The sequence below is a fragment of the Scyliorhinus canicula genome, chromosome 3 (assembly GCF_902713615.1).
Source record: "Scyliorhinus canicula chromosome 3, sScyCan1.1, whole genome shotgun sequence".
Classification (NCBI taxonomy): domain Eukaryota; kingdom Metazoa; phylum Chordata; class Chondrichthyes; order Carcharhiniformes; family Scyliorhinidae; genus Scyliorhinus; species Scyliorhinus canicula.
This window is the reverse complement of record NC_052148.1, coordinates 91,784,410-91,810,914: the sequence shown is the minus strand read 5'-3', so window position 1 is coordinate 91,810,914 and position 26,505 is coordinate 91,784,410. Positions and strand designations below refer to the sequence as shown.

At 46.5% G+C, this 26,505-nt stretch overlaps 1 protein-coding gene across 1 annotated transcript in view; it reads right to left on the bottom strand.

The window, feature by feature from the left end:
- Positions 1 to 26,505, bottom strand: part of ndufs4 (NADH:ubiquinone oxidoreductase subunit S4) — a 207,856-nt gene extending 181,351 nt beyond the window's left edge. The window contains exon 1 of the mRNA XM_038790890.1: positions 26,302 to 26,505. Within this exon, the coding sequence (XP_038646818.1) occupies positions 26,302 to 26,381 (80 nt within the window). The 5' untranslated portion in view covers positions 26,382 to 26,505. The remainder of the gene's footprint in view (positions 1 to 26,301) is intronic.

Below are 26,505 nucleotides of genomic sequence, written 5' to 3'. Positions count from 1 at the left end.
CTAGTTTAACAATATCCTTCTGATAATAGGGTGACCAGAACTGAACACAATATTCCATGTGTAGTCTTACCAAAGTCTTGTACAACTTCAACAAGACGTCCCAACTCCTGTATTCAATATTCTGGCCAATAAAACCTGGCATGCTGAACGCCTTCGTCACCACCCTGTTCACCTGTGACTGCACCTTCCAGGAGCTATGAACCTGTACCCCTAGATCTCTTTGTTGTATAACTCTTCCCAACTCCCTACCATCAACTGAGTAGGTCCTGCCCTGATTTGCTCTACCAAAATACATCACCTCACATTTATCCAAATTAAACTCCATCTGCCATTCATCAGATACAACTAGCCCAATTGGTTAAGGTCCTGTTGCAATCTTAAATAATCTTCTTCACTATTCACTAACCACCAATCTTGGTGTCACCTTTGTAGCCACCTGGGGTGACCACGTCCCGATTCCAAAATGGACATCCGCAAAGAGTGCAGGGAAAATTGCACAGTGCTTGGAAAATAAGCAGGTACAAGGTTTCCTGTGAATTGGAACTTGCAGATCCCAGACAGAACTGATACTACAAGCCATTAGCATAGTAATGAGCTATCTCCGGGGACAAAAAAGAAACATTTAAACAATTAGTACCAGGGCAGACTCCCCGGCGCCAGCGGAGACTAAAACAAAGGCAGGCCAACGATTACCTAGGGCCCACCCAGCGATCGAGAAACGACCCCTTTATTGGAGAGAATCAATACAAATGATCGGGACATGGTCCAATTAATTGGGACCACGTTCAGGAACCGCCCAGAAGGGCGCGAAACCCTTTGGGGTATAAATAAGTCTCCAAGGTCAGAGCGCTCTCTTCTTCTTCACCTTCGCCTTTGGCTCTCAACGATGAGAGGCCCGCCAAGCAAGTCGAAGGTCAACGCACGCTACAAGATAGGCGCTCCTAGCTACTATTCTAATTCTATACCAGTTCAAAGCTAGCAGTATCAGAACCGGACAACGGACATTGTTCCTCTGACTGAGTGGGCGCCCAAAGCTAAGTATAGGCTTTTAGTAGTAGTGGTAGTTTAGTGAGTAGAGCTTGTGCATGAGTAATAATCGACTGTGTGTGTAAATAAATGTGCATTGATTTCAAACTTACTAACTGCTGTATCGAGTCATTGATCAGTATTCGGTTTTGAACCTTGTGGTGGTATCAGAAAGATACCTGGCGACTCTTGAGCAAAGGTAGTTAAAACAGCAAATTAAAGAAAACTTAACGAGCAACATTTACTGGCGACATCTGACGGGACTCAACTTAGAAGTGGCCCCCCCACTCCGAGAGAACCTAAAATTTGAATTAGAGATCCAATTGTAAACAGTAAAAACCACAAGTGTTTAAGCAATACTGATCAAGCCTCCAGAATTTGGAAGTGTGTTAATGAATGCGTACTAACAGGGATATAAGGTAAACCCGAGAGAAATTAGCGTAAGCCGTACCCGTGTTTACATCACCGCTTTATCACCCCCTGTTCCAAATCCAGTAGAGAACCCAGAGATAGGAAAGATGACAATGAAGGCAATGGAACGCCTTATGAACCCACAGGAATTAGAGGTCGCAGCGACCAGCAGAGTAGGACAATGTCCCATTTGGGAAGAGGAAATAAGGAAGTACCTCAAAGGGAAAGGATGGCCCCTTTGGAGCGAATTTTGCGCAAATGAGGAAACAGGTCCCGGGAGTATAGGACATACTTGGTGGGAGAACCTGACAGAGATCCAGAAGAAGAGCTCGGGAAAAGATCGCAAGCCTGACAGGTGTCCTGTCTGGCACAATTGCGAGGCACAGAGGAGGTCGTTCGGATGCTCCGAAGAGAGATAGAGGAGAGAGATAGAACCAGTAAGATAGACGTGAGCAAAATTGAGTAGGAGAACAGAGAGTGCAGAGGGAAGTTAGCAGCAAAAGACAGAGGTGGATGATGCCAAGAGGGCACACCAGTCTTGTCTGGCGCACTTAAGCAGCTTCCAGACTCAATATGATAAGGCCTACCAGGACACACAACGTGGAGTCTTGGTAAGACAGGAAACAGAGCAGCAGGTAGAGACATTGCAGAAACAGTGCAATGATTTAAAAGTAACCCTACGAGCACTCCATGCTTTCAAACGGAACAAAGGCAGAGCTCAGTAGACCACGCAAAGTGCCGGAAGCAAATTGCAGAATTGCAATCCCTGCTTTCTGTTAAAAATGGCTTTCAGTGCACATTCGGTCCCCAATTAGGAAAACGGCCCAGATTGGCAGGAATTAAACAAAACAGCCCATAGATACGTGCATGGAACAAGTGCGCAGGAGAAACCCCAGAAAAGGAGAGCACCCCAACGCCCCACTGAACAGGCAGAACACACCCCCATGAACCCAGTAACCACACACCACAGGGCCGCAGCAGAAGAAGCAGATTTTCTGTGCACAACCCCCTTAACCATGACCCAATTACAGGATGCGTGTGAGAAAAGTACACCGTTCCTCCCCACTTCAGACCCCCACCAATTCTTCGCGAGGGTAAAACAGCAGGCCACCATGTACGGCCTGGACGAGAGAGCAGATAAAGCTCACAGTTTTAAGCCTCGACCCTTCAGTCGTGGCAGCCCTTCCCAAGCCACAGAATGTAGGAAGAGGCACCCTAACAGATGCACACAGCGATCCTTGATGCAATCGGCTACAACAGAGGAGACCCGGTAGAAGGCCTAAATAGATGTAGGCAAAAGAAAACAGAGCACCCCACAGCGTTTGTTGGACGCTTGTGGATCCATTTCACCGCAGTTTTTGGTGAATTAGCCCGCGCCCATTTGTCCCCAGATAACATGGCAAAATGGACTTGAATCTTGGTCTCTCATGCAACAGAGGCAGGACAGAGCGCTTGCGCGAATTACAACCCCTCAGATGAGGCCCACAATGAGAAATGGGTTTTGAAAAGGTTATCCCGCGCTTGGGAGCAATCCGTTCAGAACAAGGGGCAGCACGGTAGCATGGTGGTTAGCATAAATGCTTCACAGCTCCAGGGTCCCAGGTTCGATTCCCGGCTGGGTCACTGTCTGTGCGGAGTCTGCACGTCCTCCCCGTGTGTGCGTGGGTTTCCTCCGGGTGCTCCGGTTTCCTCCCACAGTCCAAAGATGTGCGGGTTAGGTGGATTGGCCATGCTAAATTGCCCGTAGTGTCCTAAAAAGTAAGGTTAAAGGGGGGGTTGTTGGGTTACGGGTATAGGGTGGATACGTGGGTTTGAGTAGGGTGATCATTGCTCGGCACAACATCGAGGGCCGAAGGGCCTGTTCTGTGCTGTACTGTTCTATGTTCTATGTTCTAAGACCACATTTAAGAAAGCAGCGGAAGAGCAGGCAGATGCAGATATGCATACAGTTAAAGCGCACCAGAACCCTGCATGAATAAATGAGAGTAGGAACAGCCCACCCCAGCCCAAATCGCAGGTGTGTTACAACTGTGGACAGTTAGGACACTTTGCACGAGAGTGCAATGCGCCACAGAAACAACAGAGAGGCCAACAGACAGGCACCCTAAATAGAAATAGGGCAAAGCCGACACGTAGTGTTAGCGCCCGTTCAGACAACGGAGACATGAACGGCACAGACTGAGAGTGTTCGGGCTCCCCAACTTGGGTCTGCGACACCCTTTGGGATAGGTCCGGTCGACCGGTCATAGCAGGCAGAGTCCGGGGTCAGCCCGTTGAGTTTCTTTGGGACACAGGAGGGTCCCGCACCATACTCAATTCCTCCACGATGAGGGCACGTGGCCCACAACAGACACCATCACCCTCAGCGGCTTTACAGGCCACTTACAGCAGGGACACATCACAGCCCCTGTACCCATATAAAATCGGCAACATAACCACCAAGCACCCCATAGTGTTAATTGATCTGCCCCACACAGCAGAACATATTTTAGGGATCGACTTTATTAGCTCCCACAATCTTTCATTCGATCCAGTCAATAAATGTGTTTGGAAAATGGCAAAAGCATCAGAAGCCCCCGCCACGCTCACAGTAGGAGAGTATGTAAACAGGATTAGCTCAGTAGGAGACTACTGGTTCGACCCGCGAACCATTAGTGCAGACAAACAGGTTAGAGCAGTCCTGCAAGAACACAAACCAGCATTTGCACAGCACAAGCACGACTGTGGTAGAATGGCTGGCACTGTGCAGATTACAGGTCCTGACCCCAGACCCCAGAAGCAGTACGGATTTCCCCAGGAAGCAGAGGGAGAAATCTCGAAAGTTGTAGATAGCTTGTTAGACCAGGGCGTCCTGAGATCAGTAGCCTCCACTAATAATGCCCCGATTTGGCCTGTCAGGAAACCGGATGGATCGTGGCGACTGACCATTGATTACCGGGAACTGAACAAAGTAACCCCAGCAGCAGCCCCCACCGTAGCCACGAGTCCCGAGACCATGCTCAAGCAGGGATTCCAGTCACGATTCTTTACGGTTTTGGACATTAGTAACGGCTTTTGGTCCATTCCATTGGCTAAAGCGTGCCAGTACAAATTTGCCTTCACCTTTAAAGGACAGCAGTATATGTGGACGTGCCTTCCACAAGGCTTCCACAACTCCCCCTCCATTTTCCACCAACAGCTTGCAAATGGATTAGCTAAATTTTCCCGCCCTGAATGTCTGGTCCAGTATGTAGACGACCTGCTACTACAGACAGACACAAAAGCAAAGCACATTTCGCTTCTCGCAGAACTCCTAGGACTCCTAAAAGAAATTGGCTGTAAGGTAAACCCCAAAAAGGCCCAGATTTTGGAAGAAAAAGTGATATACTTGGGAACAGTTATCACACATGGTAAACACAAGATCGAGCAAAAGAGAATTGACTCGATCGTCAAATTGCCCCTTCCCCACAATGTCTCAGCCCTCCGGTCATTTCTAGGACTGGTTGGCTACTGCCAAAACCATATTGATGGTTTCGCCACTAAGGCAGCTTTCTTACCTTCTCAAGAAAAAGGTACCTTGGGAATGGCTTCCGCAGCATACAGATGCCGTGGATGCTTTAAAAAGAGCACTCAGCACAGCCCCAGCACTACAGGTCCCAGGTCCACTTTCCCCGCACACTATCGAAGTAGCAAGCACTGACCGAACCCTTTCGTTCGTGCTCCTCCAGGAACGGCATGACCAGTTAAGACCCGTGGCATACGCCTCACGAGTGTTAGACCCTGTCGAACAAGGATTTTCTGCCTGTGAAAGGCACCTGCTCGCAGCTTTTTGGGCAGTACAGTACTTTTCATACATGACAGGACTCACGCCCATCACCATCCTCACAGAACACATCCCCAACACAGCTTTTGTTAGACGGCCGACTTAAAGATGGCACAGTCAGCCAAATCCGAGCAGCCCGTTGGACCCTTCTTTTATAGGGACGGGACATCACAGTTAAAAGAACTTTCCTTGCAGACAATTTACAGTACCCAGGCACCCCTCATGAATGTGAGATTATCTCCACACAGCACAACACAGGCCCATTCATTCTAAAGACACCTCCCAGAAAAATAGGTAGTTCACCCCAGAGACCCCAGCACAGACACCCCAGCCCAGAAACATGCGCACCCCTGAAAATCTATGTGGATGGCTCCTCCACAGTTTTAGATGGCAAACGCATAAAAGGTTGCGGCATTTATGTAGAGGACGCGCAGGGACGCGCCCTAGAAGAGATTTCCCTCAAGTTGCCAGGACACTTAGGCTCGCAGGCAGCAGAACTAGCACCGATAGCTTACGTTGTTGACCACCCCGACTCGTTCCCCACCCCAGCAGACATCTAATGTTAAGCAGACGTCCTAGCAAAGGCAGGTTCTAGACATGGTCATTTTTGGAACCCCCCCCCCCCCCCCCCCCCCCCCCCCGAAAGCACAGTTCAGGTCTCACAGACCAACATCCAGGATTTAGCCCAGTCACAGAAACAGGATGAGAAACTCAGGGAAGTTTTAACGGGAACCTTCCCAGCCCCTTATGACAAATTAAAGAATTCCATAACCACACATGACGGTGTGATTCTAAAAGACAGCCTTTATGTAGTTCCAGAGCAGGATAGGAACCAACTCATTTGTCAGTTCCATGACAATCACAGACATCAGGGAACTGAACCCACTTTAGCCCACCTCAGACCGCTCTGTTGGTGGTCAAATTTAAAAGCCGATGTGACACACTACATAGAAAATTTCTTAATCTGTGCCAGAACAATCCGGACAAATACGCAAAGAAGGCTCAACTTAGCCATACCCGCCCCGTTAATGGTCCCTGGACTAATCTCCAGATAGACTTCATAGGACCCCTACCCCCTTGCAGAAAAGGTTACAAGTATGCGTTGGTGGTCATCGACACCTTCACAAAATGGGTGGAAGCTTTTCCATCGCACACCAATACGGCAAAGACCACGGCAAAAATTCTAACCCACCACATCTTTACAAGATGGGGACTCTCCCGCAGCATAGAGTCCGATCAAGGCTCCCATTTTATAGGACGGGTTATGAAAAACGTCCTCACAATTCTCGGAATAACACAGAAGTTTCGTATAGCATACCACCCCCAGTCAAGTGGTATCGTCGAACGGATGAATAGGACACTAAAAGTCACCCTTAGGAAAATGGTCCAGCAGAATAACAGCACCTGGGATTCAGTTTTCCCATTTGCGTTAATGGTTTTAAGAAACACGGTATCCACAGCCACAGGATACACCCCCCACATCCTCATGACCGGACGCCCCATTAAAAGGAAGAGAATATTTATTAGGTTTAGATTTGACCAGCCCCGCAGTGACAGCCCTCACACATGAAAACGCTGTGCAACAGTTAATAGAAAATGTTAAGGAGGCCCAACTCGCAGCAGCTATGAGACTTGGGACAAGGAAGATACAGAGCAAGGCTTGTTTCGACAAGACAGTGCATGCCAATGAGTTTGAAGTAGGGCAGCAAGTAATGCTTTCCCTCTACAATCGGAGCACATTTCTTTCACCAAAATACTCAGGTCCGTACTCCATCTCGGACAAAGTAAGCCCCTCTGTGTACAAGATCAAATATCCTAATGGAAAGTCTGCGTGGTTTCACATAAACTAGCTTAAGGCTTATGGCTCGCAGAACAACCACACACACCACATCCTGCTCGCAGCAGCAGACGACCACGCCCCGCCCACAGAAGACATTCCTACCCTCCCCCAGCCATCCAACCCGTCCTCGGACACAACTTCAACTCCACCCCCACAGACACACGACTCCGCCTCTCCCCGCCCCCAGACAGCAGCGACAGGGACAGTGACTGCGAGAGCACTGACGACAGCCACAGCACACCACATTATAACTATTCCCCTGCACACGGCCCCATTCCCAGCGATTCAGAGTACAATTCAAGTGATCCCTTTGAAATCACATACCTCAAAGCCCCTGACCCAGACCCACCGCCGACGATTACGGACTGAACTCCAGTAGCTCCAATCTAGACACACAAATCTGGCACCAAGTCAATTCGTTCAAGCTCATCCGGAACGATGAGATGGACCCCAAGTCGCCCCACGCAGCTTTGGCAAGGCTACTACAGTCAAGAGTATGGCAGCCGGGAGAAGATGATGACATTGAGTCTGACCCTTCGGTTGCTTTCCTCATGCTATTTACATCCTGAAACATTGGGATGGTAAATCGCACAGGCTGCGAGACGGCTCGCACTGTGTCAATATTTTTCGAGAATGACTTGTCCAGAAATTCGGTTTAATAAAAAAAATGAGGGAGTCACAGATGCTGACCAATTATAAAGGGTAATTGGCAACAAAGGACAGACAGACTAAACACACGAGATCTTAAGCAAGATAACGACAGATATTATGTTTGTGTTCACAGGATTCCAGAAGCTCAAAGAAGACGAGAAGAGAAGAAAAGAAGAGAAAAGATGAAGGCGACCTCCATCTTTGTTATATGGACACTAGAAGGATCCCTTCGGTTATGCGCGAACGCTAATCCCCTCACCCCCACCCCACAGGCAGTCAATGATTCACTCCCACACAGTACACAGAGCCCAGTAACGGTCAGCAGTACCCCAACCTGGTGTGATAAGTTTATCACTTGGTATTCACTCTCATATGTCGTAGAAGCACTTTTAGCACTGGCGATACTTTGCAGTGTCATGCAGACCATTAGAATGAGAAAATGGCGAAGGGGAGCCTACCGCTCTCGCACCCCGGTATACAGAATTAGATGCCCTATCTTCGGTTTTCACCAAACCCCCAAACCCCTTGACATGGATTAAAGTGCATTCGTTTTGTTTTGTGTCTGTTCGTTTGTTCAATAAAGAAATGTGATCTGTGTTTAACTGCCAAATCAGAGAAATTTGAATGCTATTTTTGTACAGTTTAAAATGTTAGGATATTTTTGAATTGTTTGTTTGAGGATATTTTATTAAGAATAGTTAGAGGTTCCAGTTTTTTTAATTTTGTAATGCATGCCCTTAACACCATAGCGCCCCGTAGACTTTTTGATGATGTGTGTATGTAAAATTGTTTCGGTAAAAATATGCTGCATAGTTTAGGTCAGTGTAGAGCCTATGGGTGCCCGGCTTGGTCAGAGAACGAAGACAACGCAGTAATGTGATCCTTCAGACTTCGCGTTGAGGATCACAAGGAGGGAGTGCAGCCACCTGGGGTGGCCACGTCCCGATTCCAAAGTGGACATTCGCAAAGAGTACAGGGAAAATTGGACAGTGCTTGGAAAACAAGCAGGTGCAAGGTTTGCCTGTGGATTGGAACTTTCAGAACCCAGACATAACTGAAACTACAAGCCATTAGCATAATAATGAGCTGTCTCCGGGGACAAAAGAGAAACATTTAAACAATCGGTACCAGGGCAGACTCCCCGGCGCCAGTGGAGACTAAAACAAAGGCAGGCCAACGGTTACCTTGGGCCCACCCAGCGATCGAGAAACGACCCCTTTATTGGAGAGAATCGATACAAATGATCGGGACATGGTCCAATTAATTGGGACCAAGTTCAGGAACCGCCCAGAAGAGCGCGAAACCCTTTGTGGTATAAAGAAGTCTCCAAGGTCAGAGCGCTCTCTTCTTCTTCACCTTCACCTTGGCCTTTGGCTCTCAACAACGAGAGGTCCGCCAAGCACCAGCCAAGTAAGTCTAAGGTCAACGCACACTACGAGATAGGCTCTCCTAGCTACTATTCTATACCAGTTCGAAGCCAGCAGTATCAGAACCAGACAACGGCATTGTTCCTCTGACTGAGTGAGCACCCGAAGCTAAGTATGGGCTTTTAGTAGTAGTGGTAGTTTAGTGAGTAGAGTTTGTGCATGAGTAATAATTGACTGTGTGTAAATAAATGTGCATTGATTTCAAACTTACTAACTGCTGTATCGAGTCATTGATCAGTATTCGGTTTTGAACCTTGTGGTGGTATCAGAAAGATACCTGGCGACTCTTGAGCAAAGGTAGTTAAAACAGAGCAAATTAAGGAAAGCATAACGAGCAACACCTTCAAACTTACTGACCATGCCTCTCACATTCTCATCCAAATCATTAATATAGATAACAAATAACAGTGGACCCAGCACCGATCACTGAGGCACACCGCTGGTCATAGGCCTCCAGTTTGAAAAACAACCCTCCACGGTCACCCTTTGGCTTTGGTTGGCAAACCAATTTGCATCCAATTGGCTACCTCACCCTGGATTCCGTGAGATTTAGCCTTTTGCAACAACCTACCATGTGGTGCCTTGCTAAAGTCCATGTAGACAACGTCGACTGCACTGTCCTCATCTACCTTCTTGGTAAAAATACCCACCAAATCAAATTTGTGAGACATGACTATCCCCTTACAAGCAACGTCCCACAACGTCCTGGGATACATTTCATCAGGTCCCCGGGATTTATCTAACTTGATGCACTTTATTTTTTTTTTATTTTATAAATTTAGATTACCCAATTATTTTTCCAATTAAGGGGCAATTTAGCGTGGCCAATCCACCTACTCTGCACATTTTTGGGTTGTGGGGGCGAAACCCACGCAGACACGGGGAGAATGTGCAAACTCCACACGGACAGTGACCCAGAGCCGGGATCGAACCTGGGACCTCAGCGCCGTGAGGCGGTTGTGCTAATCACTAGGCCACCGTGCTGCCCGACTTGATGCACTTTAATACCTCCAGCACCTCCTTCTCTGGAATATATACACTCCTCAAGACATCATTTTTTAGTTCCCCAATTTCTCAGATTGTTCATTTCAAAATATATATCTAATTTTTAAAAATGAAGAGGAGCGAAAAATTATACTCTCCAATTAGAAAGCTCACTATTATAACCTGCCTGCTTACCACTGGCTGGGGGCTAATGACAATCCACAAACCTTAGGGAGTATGAGCTTCCCCAATGACCGGGTTGGGGGGGGGGGGGGGGTGGATTCTTCATGCCCTTCACAAAACTGGCAACAAGGGTTATAGTGGATGGCTGTCTACACTGCTGAAGCCACCTTCCTGAATTTTTGTTGGATCCAGGCTGTACGTTTTTTTTTCTGTTACTCCATGCCTCTGTATCGACATTTGGATGTCTTTGATGCTGCTCTGGAAAGTTGGAACCAGTACGCACAACGGATGCGTTACTATTTCCGAGCAAACAACATCACCGAAAACAAGCGCCAGGTGGTCATTTTGCTCACCGCCTGCGGCCCGCATACGTTTGGGGTGATTAGGAGCCTTAAGTACCCAGCTGCGCCGGACACCAAGACGTTTGATGAACTTGTGACCTTAGTGGGGCAACATTTTAACCCAACCCCGTGCACGATAGTCCAGCGTTACCGGTTTAATACCGCTGAGAGGACCAGGAGAATCCCTTGCAGAGTTTCTATCCAGGCTACGCAGGATTGCGGAGTACTGTGACTATGGCGAGACCTTGTCAGAAAGGTTAAGCGACCATTTGGTTTACGGTATTAACAACGGAGCCACCCCAGAGAAGGTTGTTTGCCGCGCTAACATTGACTTTTCAACAGGCCATTCAGATAGCGTTGTCCCGAGAGAGCACAGAACAGGGAGTGCAGGAGCTACAGGGAATGGAGGTGCACGCCTTGGGTTGCAACCCCTTCTGTCCAAAAGCGACTCCTGCACCCCTGCAGTACCTTGGGCGGGGCGCCAGTGGCCACCGGACATTCCTCCGCGATAGGAGCCTTCTCCAGAATAGATGGATGAGGAGCCATGTCAGTGTCGGACTTGTGGGCACCGACACCTTTGTGGACGCCGGTCCCGGGGGCGCCAGAGGCGCTGGCGTTCCGACAGAAACTAGGGCCAGCCCAGGGGCCATACCTTTGGATACAGAACTGGCTAGGTCATAGAAGGCATAGAGTAGCAATGGAAGGTTGCTTTTCTAATTGGAGGGCTGTGACCAGTGGTGTTCCGCAGGGATCAGTGTTGGGACCTTTGCTGCTCGTAGTATATATAAATGATTTGGAGGAAAAGGTAACTGGTCTGATTAGTAAGTTTGCAGACGACACAAAGGTTGGTGGAATTGCGGATAGCGATGAGGACTGTGAGAGGATACAACAGGATTTAGATTGTTTGGAGACTTGGGCAGAGAGATGGCAGATGGAGTTTAATCCGGACAAATGTGAGGTAATGCATTTTGGAAGGTCAAATGCAGGTACGGAATATACAGTGAATGGTAGAACCCTCAAGAGTATTGAAAGTCAGAGAGATCCAGGTGTACATGTCCACAGGTCACTGAAAGGGGCAACACAGGTGGAGACGGTAGTCAAGAAAGGCATACAGCATGTTTGCCTTCATTAGCCGGGGCATTGATTATAAGAATTGGCAAGTCATGTTGCAGCTGTATAGAACCTTAGTTAGGCCACACTTGGAGTATAGTGTTCAATTCTGGTCGCCACACTACCAGAAGGATGTGGAGGCTTTAGAGAGGGTGCAGAAGAGATTTACCAGGACGTTGCCTGGTATGGAGGACATTAGCTATGAGGAGAGGTTGAATAAACTTGGTTTGTTCTCACTGCAACAACGGAGGTTGAGGGGCGACCTGATAGGAGGTCTACAAAATTATGAGGGGCATAGACAGATGTGGATAGTCACAGGCTTTTTCCCAGGGTAGAGGGGTCCATTACTAGGGGACATTGGTTTAAAGTTTAGAGGAGATGTACGAGGCAAGTTTTTTTTAAAAAACACAGAGGGTAGTGGGTACCTGGAACTCGCTGCAGGAGGAGGTAGTGGAAGCAGGGACGATAGTGACATTTAAGGGGCATCTGACAAATACATGAATACGATGGGAATAGAGGGATACGGACCCAGGAATGTGTAGAAGATTTTAGTTTCAATGGTCAGCATGGTCGGCACAGGCTTGGAGGGCCGAAGGGCCTGTTCCTGTGTTGTACTTTTCTTTGTTCCATTTGGATGAACCTGCGGCGACTACTCCTGAGGACGTGGAGACGGAGGACGACTGCCTGCAGCTGCATTGTGTGGCAGCGCCCCGTTTACGTTGTACAAAGTGCGTCTTTCAGGACAAGGAAGTAGTTTACCTGGGTTATCGGGTGGACCGCAAAGGTTTACACCCCGTCGCAGAGAAGGTGCGTGCAATTCAACAGGCCCCCACCCCGACTGACACTTCGCATCTTCGTTCTTTTCTCAGTCTCGTAAACTATTACAGAAAGTTCCTCCCCAATTTGGCAAATACGCTGGCCCCGTTGCACCTTCTGCTAAAGAAGAATCACACCTGGGTTTGGGGACAGCCGCAAAAAAACCGGTGGGCAAAATAGAATGGGATCATGGGGCTTTCGCCTCCCGCACATTAACTGCGGCGGAAAAGAAGTACGCGCAGATCGAGAAGGAGGGCCAAGCAGTGATCTTTGCGGTGAAACGCTTCCACCAGTATGTGTATGGCCGCCACTTCACTATCGTGACTGATCAGAAGCCTCTGCTGGGACTTTTCCAAGAGGATAAGCCAATACCGCCCATTGCTTCCGCACGGTGCTCGCTGCCTATGGGTATTCTCTGGAGTATAAACCAGGGACCCAGATATCGAATGCCGATGTACTGAGCCGATTGCCTTTGTCGACCGGTCCCATGTCGACCCCCACGACCGGTGAGGTGGTTGCAACCCTAAATTTTCTGGACTCCTTGCCTGTCATGGCATCACAGATCCATGAGTGGACTCAGACGGAGCCAGTCCTGTCAAAGGTTTGGCACATTGTCCTGCATGGTGGGCAACATAGACAGCTCCCAGGCAAGTTGCCTGCATTTTCCTCGAAGCTGTCAGAATTTAGCGTGGAAGAAGTATCCTCTTGTGGGGGAAGCATGTGATTGTTCCGGAAAAAGGACAGAAGCTGATACTAAGGGACTTGAACAATGGGCATCACGGTGTGACCAAAATAAAAATGTTGGCCCGAGTTATGTCTGGTGGCCAGGCCTCGACACCGACATTGAGAAGGTGGCCCAAAACTGCTCCATTTGCGCCCCTACACTCGGAATGGCCAGGACGGCCTTAGGCACGCTTGCATTCGGATTTTGCCAGCCCTTTTCAAGGATCCATGTTCCTTCTATTAATCGATGCCCAGTCTAAATGGTTAGAGTGCATGAGATGGGAAACACAACATCCTGCGCAACAATCGAGAAGATGCATTTGTCTTTCAATACGCATGGCCTCCCCGAGATGCTGGTCACGGACAACGGCACTCCGTTCACAAGTGAGGAGTTTGCGAGGTTCATGAAGGTAAACGGCATACGCCATATCCACACTGCCCCATACCACCTGGCTTCCAATGGGTTGGCAGAGCGCGCAGTGCAGACATTCAAACGTGCCTAAAGAATCAGTCTTCCGGGTCTCTGGACACGAGACTGGCTCGATTTTTGTTTTCATACAGGACCACTCTACATGCGGTGACTGGGGTAGCTCCCGTGGAACTCTTAATGGGCCAGAGACTTCGCACCTGCCATAGCAATGGTTTTCCCGGACATTGGCGCAAAAGTACGCCGCACTCAAGAACGGTACGGACATGGCCTTTCTTGGCATCGGCCATTTCGGCACTTTGCACCCGGTGACCCAGTGTTCGTTCGAAATTTTGCTGGTGGTGCCCAGTGGGTCCCTGGTGTTATCTTTCGCCGAACGGGCCCTATCTCTTACAAGGTGCAAGCCCAGGGTAGTCTCCTGCGCATGCATGTAGACCACGTTCGGTCCAGAAGACCATTCTTTACAAAGATTCCCCGCCCCCGGAGCTTACTTCTACAGCCACAGACACAGATACAGTGGAGAGTATTCCTCACAATCTTCCTCTGTTGCCGCACTCAAAGCCTGTGCCGGTCGTTTCAGAACCGCATGGAGATAGGGATGCCGAGATGATGGAGGCAGTGGACTCCGATTCCGAGATGGAGACACAGGACGCCTCAGAGGGGAGTCCTTGGGCCCACGGGCCATGGATGTACAACCATTACACAATTCATCACAGAAATGCTGTTCTCCGACTCATTACACACCACCTGATCCAACGGCTTGTGCAAATGATGTCCGACCTGCGGCAAAACAAGTCCAATACCCTCCTTCACCAGGGTCTTTGGTGGATTCCTTGGACTTTTGGGGGAGTTGTTATAACCTGCCTGCTTACCACTGGCTGGGGACTAATGGCAACCACACAATCCTTAGGGAGTATGAGCTTCCCCAATGATGGGGGTGGAGAAATCATTAGCAGCGTCCCTGCATAAAGAGAGCTGGCCAGTATGGAACCAGCGAGAGAGGAGTGAGCAGGAAGAGAGTACTGCTGCTGCTGTTGTGTGTATATATATGTAATTGAGAATAAATGTTTGTTCTTTCTATTCTACCAACTCGTGCTGGATTCTTCCTGGCCCTCACAAATTCACATTTGAGTACCAGGAAATCTGACACTTCCCTTTTGCGGCATAAAATGAAGATTAGAATTTTATTCAGCGATAACGACTCTTATGAAAACCCCAATACAAAAAAATACCGGGTCACTGAAAGTACTATTGTGACAGAATGATAAAAAATGTCACATTGTATTTCTACATATAAATGATCGATTTCTTAATCAATACCTCTTCCCGTTCCCTTTCTTCCATGAGTCCAATGAGTCAAACTTCTTCTTATGCACCACCAGCTCTGTTGTCTTCTCTCACCCATCTTCCTTCATACCCACTGAGCTAACTGTGTCTGAGAGACCCACTTCTTGCTCTCAGCTAGATTCCCACTGAACATGGACTACCCAGCTACCCTTCCTGACTCCGTTGGCTGATATTGATAATGATTCTGGCATCACCTATATTCTCAAAACAAAAATCCTTCCAAGATTGGGATTACCTACCAATGTCTGCGTGGCTCTCTCGCTGCATTTTGCTTTCTTTTTGGGGGGTTTTGCAAATGTATCTGTGAAATCAAGTTAAAGTGTAAGGTGGTTGCATGAGGCGCAGAGGTACAGGAATCAGTGGCGGTGGACCTTATGGAGGTTTCAAGGAATGCGAGTCGATGACCTGGGGCAATTGGATGAAAGTAACTTGATTGACTGATTCAAGAGGGGGAAGGGAAGGGTTAGGCACCCCCTTACTTGATTGGCGACTTGGAATGTTCGGGGACTAGATGGACCTGTTAAGAGGTTGCGTGTTTTTGCGCATTTGATGAATCCGAGGGTGAACTTGATGTTTCTCCAGAAAACTCACTTAAATGTGGCGGATGAGACAAGACTAAGAAGGGGATGGGTCGGTCAGGTCTACCATTCAAGTCCTGACATGAAGATGAGAGGGGTGGCTGTATTAATAAGCAAGGGATCAGATTTAGAATTAGATTCGCTGTCACATGTACCGAGGTCCAGGCAGATTGTTCCATACATCAGAAAACACAGGACATATGATAAATACACATAAATAGAGATAGACATCGAGTGAAGCATACAGAGTGTAGTACTACTCAGTAGAGAAGATGTGTAGAGATCAGTTCAGTCCACAAGAGGGCCATTCAGGCTTCCGGAAACAGTGGGGATGAAGCTATTTTTGAATCTATTGGTGCGTGTTCTCAGACTTTTGTATCTTCTGTCCAATGGAGGTGGTTGGAAGAGAAAATAATCCAGTGGGAAGAGGTCTTTGATTATGCTACCCACTTTCCCAAGGCAGCGGGAGGTATAGACAGAGTCAATGGGTGGGAGACGAATTTGCATGATGGACTGGGCTGTGTTCACGACTCTCTGTAGTTTCTACGGTCTTGGGCCAAGCAGTTGCCATACCAGGCTGTAATGCAGCTAGATAGGATCCTTTCTATGGTGCATCTGTAAAAACTGGTTAAGAATCAATGTGGACATGCCGAATGTCCTTAGTTTCCTGAGGAAGTATAGGCGCTGTTGTACTTTCTGGGTCCTAGCGTCAACGTGGTTGGACCAGGACAGATTGTTGGTGATGTGTACACCTAGGAACTTGAAGTTGTCAACCATCTCTACCTAGGCACCTTTGATGCCGACAGGGATGTGCACGACACTTTGTTTCCTTAAGTTAATGACCAGCTCCTTAGTTTTGCTGACACTGAGGGATAGATCAGAATCATAGAATTTACAGTGCAGGAGGCCATTCAGCCCATCGAGTCTGCACCGACTCTTGGAAAGAGCACCCTACTTAAGCCCACACCTCTGCCCTATCCCGTAACCCAGCAACCCCACCTAACCCAAGGGCAATTCAGCATGGCCAATCCACCTAACCTGCACATCTTTGGATTGTGGGAGGAAACCGGAGCAAACCCATGCAGACACAGAGAGAACATGCACACTCCGCACAGACAGTAACCCAAGCTGGGAATCAAACCTAGGACCCTGGAGCTGTGAAGCAACTATGCTAACCGCTATGCTACCGTGCCGCCCCACGATTGTTGTCATTGCACCATGCCACTAGGTTTTCTATCTTCCTCCTGTATTCTGACTCATTGTTGTTTGACGAGGGTGGCTTTTACAATGAAAAAGATCATTGCCAATCCGAATGGAAGATTTGTGCTGGTGAGCAGGTGGTTGGAGGGCTCCACTGTAGTGCTGTCCAACATTTATGTTCCAAACTGGGAAGATGTGGATTTTATGAGGGAGGTTCTGTCACTGATCCTAGATTTGGATATACACAGATTGATCCTCGGGACAGACTTCAACACAGTACTAGACCACCCGGTGCTGGACTGCCCGTGCTCTAGTTCCGGGAAGATATCGATGATGGCTGGGGAGTTGTCGAGATTCATGCAACTTATGGATCCGTGGCGCTTGAGAGACCTAGAACGAGGAAGTTGTCCTTCTTTTCACAAGTTCATAAGTGTTATTCCTGAATAGACTTTTTTGTTTTGGTTGTCCTGTGAATGTCCTTTTAAGAATGGTTTTGTTTCACCACATGGCTTGTAGCACAGCTTCAGTGATATCATTTGTGGGTGGAGCTGGGCTGTGGAGGTCAAGTGAGAGGCAGCTTAGTTTTTTGGTTTCAGTTTCGGTTGGTTGCCTTTGAAGTGTAGAAGAAACAGTGTTGGAAAGCACTGTGTTAAGCTTCAGGGAGTTTCCACAGTTTTTGCTGTTTTTATTTTAAAGCTGTTCCAGTGAACTGAAAACAGATTGGGTGTGGTAAACTACCCTGGTAACCTTAAAGCTACAGTGGCTTTCCTGAAGGAGTTTTGTATTTGCTGGATGGAAACTGGACCAGAATCTCAGAGAAAGGATCACTACCATTCAAGTGAGATTAGTGTGCTGGGCCACGCCCTTGAAAGGGGTTTTGGTTTTATTGGATTTTGTATTGAATTGGAACAGCTAAGGGGGATTCATTAAGAGTTATATACATAGCTTATTGTAGTTGTTGTGTTTTTTCACGTTTGTAATTGATAACAAATTCCTGCTAAGTGTTTTATATATGTTAACAACATTCTTAAAAGAGAGAAAACAGGGAAATTTCCCTGCATCATTATTCCTGATCAGCACCAGAGAACATTAGGGCTGCTTGAATAAGCTTCCGCTCCGCTTGCCAAGGAGCTCTTGATATCTAGGGATCCATGTGGCGTGGGATTGGGCCCAGCTCCATAAGTTAAATCAGGAGAATTTAATGGAGGGGATTAAAGAGGACTATAAACGATGGGATATGTTGCCGCTATCGATGTCGGGGCGAGTCCAGACAATAAAAACGGTGGTCCTACAAAAATTCCTCTTTACATACCAAAATCTCCCAATCTTTCTGCCCAAATAATGTGGAGGGCAGTTGTAGGCTGCAAAGAGACATTGATAGGATGCAGAGCTGGGCTGAAAAGTGGCAGATGGAGTTTAACCCTGATACGTGCGAGGTGATTTTGGTAGGTCATATTTTAATGTGGATTACAGGATTAATGGCAGGGTTCTGAAGAATGTGGAGGAGCAGAGAGATCTCAGAGTTCATGTCCATAGATCTCTGAAAGTTGCCACCCAAGTAGATAGAGCTGTGAAGAAAGCCTATAGTGTGTTAGCATGTATTAACAGGGGGATTGAGTTTAAGAGTCGTGAGGTTATGATGCAACTGTACAAGACCTTGGTTGGACCACATTTGGAGTATTGTGTGCAGTTCTGGTCACCTCCATTATAGGAAGGATGTGGAAGCATTTGGAAAGGGTGCAAAGGAGATTTACCAGGATGCTGCCTGGATTGGAGGGTAGGTCTTATGAGGAAAGGTTGAGGGGGCTAGGGCTTTTCTCATTGGAGCGAAGGAGGATGAGAGGTTACTTAATTGAGGTGTATAAGATGATGAGAGGGATAGATAGAGTGGACGTTCAGCGACTTTTTCCTCGGGTGGATGTAGCTGTTACAAGGGGGCAAAACTATAAGGTTCATGGTGGAAGATATAGGAGGGATGTCAGAGGTAGGTTCTTTACTGAGAGTGGTTGGGGCATGGAACGCACTCCCAGCTATGGTAGTGGAGTCAGGCACTTTAGGAACTTTCAAGCGGTTATTGGATAGGCATATAGAGTGCACTAGAATGACTGGGAGTAAGTTGATTTGATCTTAGTTTCAGACTAGTTCGGCACAACATCGTGGACCGAAGGGCCTGTACTGTGCTGTACAGTTCTGTGTTCTAAATCATTCTTCAAAAAGGTTAATAGGCTTATCCTGAGTTTTCTGTGAGCAGGAGGATTCCTCGTATTAAGAGAGCTTATTTGGAGGGGCCTGGCTCTCCCTAGCTTTCAAAATTACTACTGGACTGCAAACATTGCCACGGTCCAGAAGTGGGTGGTAGACGAAGGGTCGGTATGGTGTCGGGTGGAGGAAACCTCATGCAGAGGGACCTCCTTGAGGGCACTGGCTTTGGCTCCTCTGCCGTTCTCACCAAACAGGTACTTATCAAATCCGGTGGTATTTTCAAATCCGGTGGTAGTTTCTACACTAAAGTTGTGGAATCAGTGCCTGCTACATTTTGGCGTGGAGAGCATGTATATGAAGATTTGTGGTAACCATAGATTTGACCCACCTAGACTGGATGCCAAGTTTAGGGAGAGACACGGTTTGGGGATTAAATAATAATATTTATTATGTCACAAGTAGGCTTACATTAACACTGCAATGAAGTTACTGTGAAAATCCCCTAGTTGCCAAACTCCGGCGCCTGTTCAGGTACACTGAGGGAGTATTCAGAATGCACAATTCACCCAACAAGCACATCTTTTGAGACTTGTGGGAGGAAACTGGAGCACCCAGAGGAAACCCACACTGACACGGGAAGAACGTGAAGACTCCACACAGACTTGAGCTGGGAATCAAACTTGGGTCCCTGGCGCTATGAAGCAACAGTGCTAACCATTGTGCCACCCAAGTTTCGAGGACCAGTTTCTGGGAAGGTAATTTGGGGATTTGACTGAGTTGGCGGGGGGCTTACAAATTATCCAATGGTAACGGGTTTAGATACCTCCAAATCATGGCCTTTTTGAGAAAGGAGGTGGGTTTATTCCCAATGTTGCTGGCCCGGATTACAGGATAGGCTCCTATCACAGGAAGGAATTAGGAATGGCAAGACTTATATGGTGAGCTGACCAAGAAGGAGGAAGCTTCAATGGTGGCAATTTGACAAAAATGGGAGGGGGAATTGGGAGGGGCAGTGCGAGCAGGGGTTTTGGAAAGAAGCGCTATGTAGGATTAATGTGTCCTTGTTTGCGCCAGACTTAGTCTTATTCAGTTTAAAGTTGCACACAGAGCATATATGACACCGGCATGTTTGAGCCGATTCTTCCCAGAAGTAGTTGATTATTGCATTCCGTGTGATGGGTCCCCTGCAAACCATACCACTTATTTTGGACTTGCCTAAAGTTGGCGGGGTTCTGGAAGGGAGTCATTGATGTATTGTCCAAGGTATTGGGAATGGTGGTCACGCCTTCCCCATGGGAAGCTATTTTCGGAGTGTCTGGAGATGCGGGTGCTCCAGTGGGGAGAGAAGCAAATGTGGTGGCTCTCGGCTCCCTGCTAGCACAGAGGAGAACTTTGCTAAACTGGCGGTCCTCAGATCCACTAAGTATCGGGTCTTGGGTGCAGGATGTTACTGATTTTCTTCACTTGGGAGGGAATTAAGTTCGCTATTAGAGGATTGGATGAGGGACCCTCCATAAGGTGGAACCTGTTCATCAACCTTTTCAAGGGGGGGGGTTATAATAGTCACTGCTTATTAAAAGGTATGGGGAAGTTATTTTGGTTTTAAAAGTTTTTGGCAGTGTTGCTGGTGTGTTTGTATATACGGGGGGTTTCTGCTGTGTTATATTGTTAGTGTTAAATGCATTGTTACTGTATTATGGCGTATTCGTTATTGCTCTTTGATTGTTTCTGCTTTTGTGCTATCTCGATATGTCTTCAAGAAATTATTTTTTAAAAATTCAAGTTTAGAGAAAGGATCCTCCTCCAGATACCATGCCCCAGAGGGTGTTGGAGACCATGGACTTCCATTGGATTGGTCCATGATTATACTTAGCAACATACTGCAGTGGTTTTCAGTTGCCTTCTGCTGTCCGGCCTCTCCTGCTCTAACTGTCTGCCATTTAGGTGTACCAGAACAATTTCCAGGTTGATAATTAACCTGTTGTCCACATGATGAACACAACTTCCATGGCCATCAAGTCCTGAAGTGGCACTTGAACCCAGACCCAGACAAAGGGATTCTAATAATCCCTTCTTGCCGAGAAAGAATAATACTGTGAAATAAGTCATGATTTCATAATGAGATAAAGAAGAAAGAAGGAATGGTTATGGCATATTTAAAGCTTAAATGAACAAGAAGAAAGTTTAGAGAAACAATGACTTGAGCAGCACTGTTTAAATACAAATAAGAAAGATTGATGATATAATAAGGTTTATCTTTTACAAGTACAATTTATTTTTTACCTGTAGCAAAAAAGTTATTAAATATAAGGTTGGAGAGAGAACCACCATGGGAGGATGTCATATGCTGAGTCATGAAAGCACTGTGCTGAAGCAATAAACTTTTGTATAAAGTTTTTAAAAATCTTTTTCAATCACCTTATTTTGATAGTATGCTAGCGATAAACATGCTACCTAGTCTCAAAGTGTCTACCTATAGATAAAATGAAATAAAACTCCAAATATGTTTCTGGTGTTTCCAAACATTGAAAATTCAGAAGTTGCAGATATTTTTCTTCACACCATTCCATGTCAAATACAAAACAGTGAGCAGAATTGTGATACAAACATTTAATCTGTGTTCTTTGATATGATAAACAGGTTGTTATTCAACACTTCGAATCCGAATGCAAAAGCGGCATGGTGGCACAGTGGTTAATACTGCTGACTCACAACACCAGGGACCCGGTTTGATTCAGTCTGTGTGGACTTTGCACATTTTCCCCATGTCTGGGTGGGTTTCCTCCGGGTACTCCAGCTTCCTCCCACAGTTCAAGGACGTGCAGGTTAGGTGCTTTAGCCAGATGCTTAGTGTCCAACAGTTAGGTTGGGTTACAGGGATAGGGTGGGGGTGGGGGTCGGGGCCCGAGATAGGGTGCTCTTTCAGAGGTTTGGAGCAATCTCGATGGGCTGAATGGCCTCCTTCTGCACTGTAGGGATTCTATGAAAACTTACTCAATCTTTTTTTCCAGCATACAAAACCCCAATGGATTTGGAGGTGCTAAACCCAAAGCAAACGGTTGTATCGGTATTGGTGCCTGCATTATTAATTATTTTTAAAGTTGCCACAAAATTATTCAGAGAATCAGAGAAAATACATAACATTGTGCTGTCATCTGTTACTCAATAATTCAATGTTCAGCAATTTTTTTAACCTTAACCTACATTTCCTGGCACCCAAAATTGTGAGTAGCATACTGATCAGCACAGGGCTAAATTGCTGGCTTTGAAAGCAGACCAAAGCAGGCCAGCAGCACAGTTCAATTCCTGTACCAGCCTCCCCGAACAGGCACCGGAATGTGGCGACTAGGGGCTTTTCGCAGTAACTTAATTTGAGCCTACTTGTGACAATAAGCGATCTTCATTTCATCTTGCAAGTATCTCAGGAGACCTTGTTCCCAGAGTTAAAACGAGTAGATGATGAGTGAAGGTTATCTTGTAAAAGCTTGAATTCATGCAGAATAGTAAATAAAAATATTTATATTCGAAACAAATATCATGTCTTTGCAGCATACTACAGGAAGAAGCCCCATTATTTCCCACTGATACCCCAAAGTTTTCTTGGTGATTCGCATCTTTGATTTGCTTTATCCAAAACATCTAACTTTTAAATTAAGGTCCTTGCTCAGGATGCTTTAAATGATGGTAAAATATACAGCAGCCTATAATAAACAGTTCATTGTACTGGTATGTGTAGCATTCCATCTTGGATAATTGATCTTGGTATGCATATTTAAGTTCCTTTTTTTAAACTCAAAATACAAAGCTAGTACCAATAAAATGAGATTGTTGGAGCAGTTAAGCTGCTCGCTGTGTACACTTTGTCAAGCAACAAAGGAGCTCACCATCTATGTGCAAACAAATATAGATACTTAGAACTCCACTCACCAGTTTAATATTCGAGGAGAGCAGATAAGAGAGTCATGCTCTTCTCTAACATTAATACATCAATGTGCAGTTTACAGCACTTGAGACACATTTAAATGGAAAGAAAGCAGGTAACTTCACATCACTTGGTACAGTCATAAACAGGTGACCAGCTTGAAGGGAATTAATATGAAGGTGATAACATAAATCTGAAGCAATTTGAAGTACCCACTCTATTATAAATGTCATCTATTCAGTTTATTCCCGTACCAGCCTCCCCGAACAGGCGCAGGAATGTGGCGACTAGGGGCTTTTCACAGTAACTTCATTGAAGCCTACTCGTGACAATAAGCGATTTTCATTTCATTTCATGCTGGGAGATCCAGTTGGACTCATGCTCAGCACGGATATCAAGTCTTGGTGGCTACAATAAAGTTTTGAAAACTGCTCTTCCGGAATTCTATGGACTCTGGAACCGCCCCTCCAGATTGGAGGGTAGCGAGCTCACGTCACTCCGATATTCAAAACGATGGTAGAGAGAAAGCAGGGAATTATAGACCAGTAAGCCTAACATTGGTAGTGGGGAAAATGCTTGAATCCATTATCAAGGACTTTAGAGCGGAACATTTAGAACACAGTGGCAAGATCAGTCAGAATCAACATGGATTTATGAAGGGAAAATCATGCTTGACAAATCTGTTGGAATTTTTTGAAGAGGTAACCAGTACAGTCGACAAGGGGGAGCCAGTCGATATGGTATATTTGGACTTTCAGAAGGCGTTTGACAAAGATCTGCATAAGAGATTATTGTGCAAAATTAAAGCCCATGGGATTGGGGGAAATGTATTGAGGTGGCTAGAAAACTGGTTGGCAGAGAGGAAACAAAGAGTAGGGATTAATGGGTCCTTTTCAAATTGCCAGGCAGTAACCAGTGGGCTACCATAGGGATCGGTGCTGGGACCCCAGCTATTCACAATATATATTAAAGATTTGGATGAGGGAACAAAATGTAACATCTCAAAATTTGCAGATGATACCAAATTAGGTGGGAGGGTGAATTGTGACGAGGATGCAGGGATCCTACAGCAAGATCTGGACAGGTTGGGTGAGCGGGCAAAACAATGGCAGATGCAGTATAATTTGGATAAGTGTGAGGTTATTCAATTTGGAAGCAAAATCAGGAAGCAGATTACTACCTGAATGATTGTAAATTGGGAGAGGGGAGTGTGCAGTGGGACCTGGGTGTCCTTGTGCACCAGTCGCTGAAGGTAAGCATGCAGGTGCAGCAGGAAGTAAAGAGGCTAATGGTATGTTGGCCTTCATTGCAAGAGGTTGAGTATAGAAGCAGGGATGTGTTCTGCAATTGTACAGGGCCTTGGTGAGGCCACACTTGGAATATTGTGTGCAGTTTTGAACTCCTTCTCCGAGGACGGGAGTGCAGCGGAGGTTTACTAGACTGATTCCAGGGATGACGGGACTGTCATACGAGGAGAGATTGACTAGGTTGGGATTGTTCTCGTTGGAGTTCAGAAGAATGAGGGGGGATCTCATAGAGACGTATAAAATTCTAACAGGACTGGACAGGGTAGATGCAGGGAAGATGTTACCATTGATGGGTGTGTCCAGAACCAGGGGTCACACACTGAGGATTCAGGGTAAACCATTTCGGACAGAGATAAGGAGACATTTTTTCACACAAAGAGTGGTGAGCCTGTCGAATTCATTACCACAGGAAGTTGATGCTAAAACGTTAAATATATTCAAGAGGCGGGTGGATATTGCATTTGGGGAGATTGGGGTCAAAGGCTATGGGGAGAAAGCAGGATTAGGCTATTGAGTTGATGATCAACCATAATCGTGATGAATGGCAGAGCAGGCTCGAAGGGCCAAAAGGCTTTCTCCTGCTTCTATCTTTTATGTATGTATGTATACCAGCAGTGTTTTGCATCAGCTCATGTATATAGAGGGTGTAAGATGGGTGGCCTAGTAGGATACCTTTGCAGGTCTGATGGCAGGTCATTTATCTGAAATGTTAGTTCTGCTCTTTTCTACTGCTAACTTGTTGAGTATTTCCAGCATGTTATTTAATATTTCCAGTATCCACAATACTTTGTGTGAGCATTAGAACAATCAAATCTCAAGGTAACAAAGACATGTATGGGGGTTTTAGCAGCAAATGAGTGGAGGTGAAGCAAAGCTGGGAACCGTATACATTTACTATTGCGTTTTCAAGTGCCAGACAAAAGAAGCCCTCCTCCAAATGAGAAAGTAAGAACAACTTAATATGCTCGGAGATCGTTCATGAAATTGCTCCCGGTTATGGAGAGATTTTCTTATGAGGAGAGGTTGAGCCTGTACTGATTGGAATTTAGAATGAGAGGCGATCTGATTAAGACAAAAAGAATTCCCAGGGGTCTTGACGGGATAGATGCCGAGGGGATACTTCCTTTTGAGAGAGTCTAGGACCAGAGGGCATAATCATAGAGGAAGAGTCACCCATCAAACAGAAATGAGGAGAGATTTCGTCTTTCAGAGGGTAGTGAATTTGTGGAATTCATTACCGCAGAGAGCTCCAGGGGTTGGATCATTCAAGACTCAGACAGATTTTCAATCAGGAATGAAATCAAGGGTTATGGGGATAAAGCAGAAAAGTATTATCACATCAGATCAGTCATGAGCTCATTGAATGGTGGAGCAGACTCAACAGGCCAAATGGCCTACTTCTGCTCTTGCAACCTACCTCTTTAACAGAAGGTGACCAAAAGTATTTACCCCAATAGTAGTGTGCCTATGTCAAACTTTGCTTTACACTCCAGTGATCTTACTTGGGGTGTTTTATTACTCAAAGGCACTACGTAAATGCAAACTGTTTATTTTTGCTCTTGAAACACGTCCATGAAATTTATTCTTGTTTAAATCTCCACACTGAGAATGAAATGCTCAGTGATCTAGGTTTTCCGTTTCAGTGGGATGAAGTGCCGTGCTTTCATCAACCAAGTTAATGTACCGTGAAGCACCGCCTCATTGATAAACCTCCCCACATTGTCGGGGTCACTCACACCAAATGTAGCAGGTCTTCCCGGGGCGCTGGGAGCAAATGACAGGCACGTTCCCACCGGTAAATTTACCGACAGCAACAGGGCACTGAATCTATTTTTTTTCCAAAATAAATTCCGAGGATAAAGGAAGCTCCTTCATGTGCGACTTTAGACCGCGGTAAAGGGTATCACCATAAAACTGTAAGCTGAGGTCAGTTTTTAAACTGCACGGTGGGAGAAGCCCTGCCTTAATGGGTGTTTAATAATGATCGATGGGGCGGTCTTTTACCTGCTGGGACTCGGTAAACACCGAGGGAGAGCCCGGAGGAGGCGAATCTGATGGAAAGCCGCTGACATTGAGGCCGCCATCTTGGACTCCAGTCTACGGCTAGCGGCGAGGTTCGATATTGTCCCGTCACCATCAACCCTCCCTCCAGCGCGACCTCATCTCGAAATTCTGCCAATCCCGCGCATTCTCTTCAAGTGCGGGTAA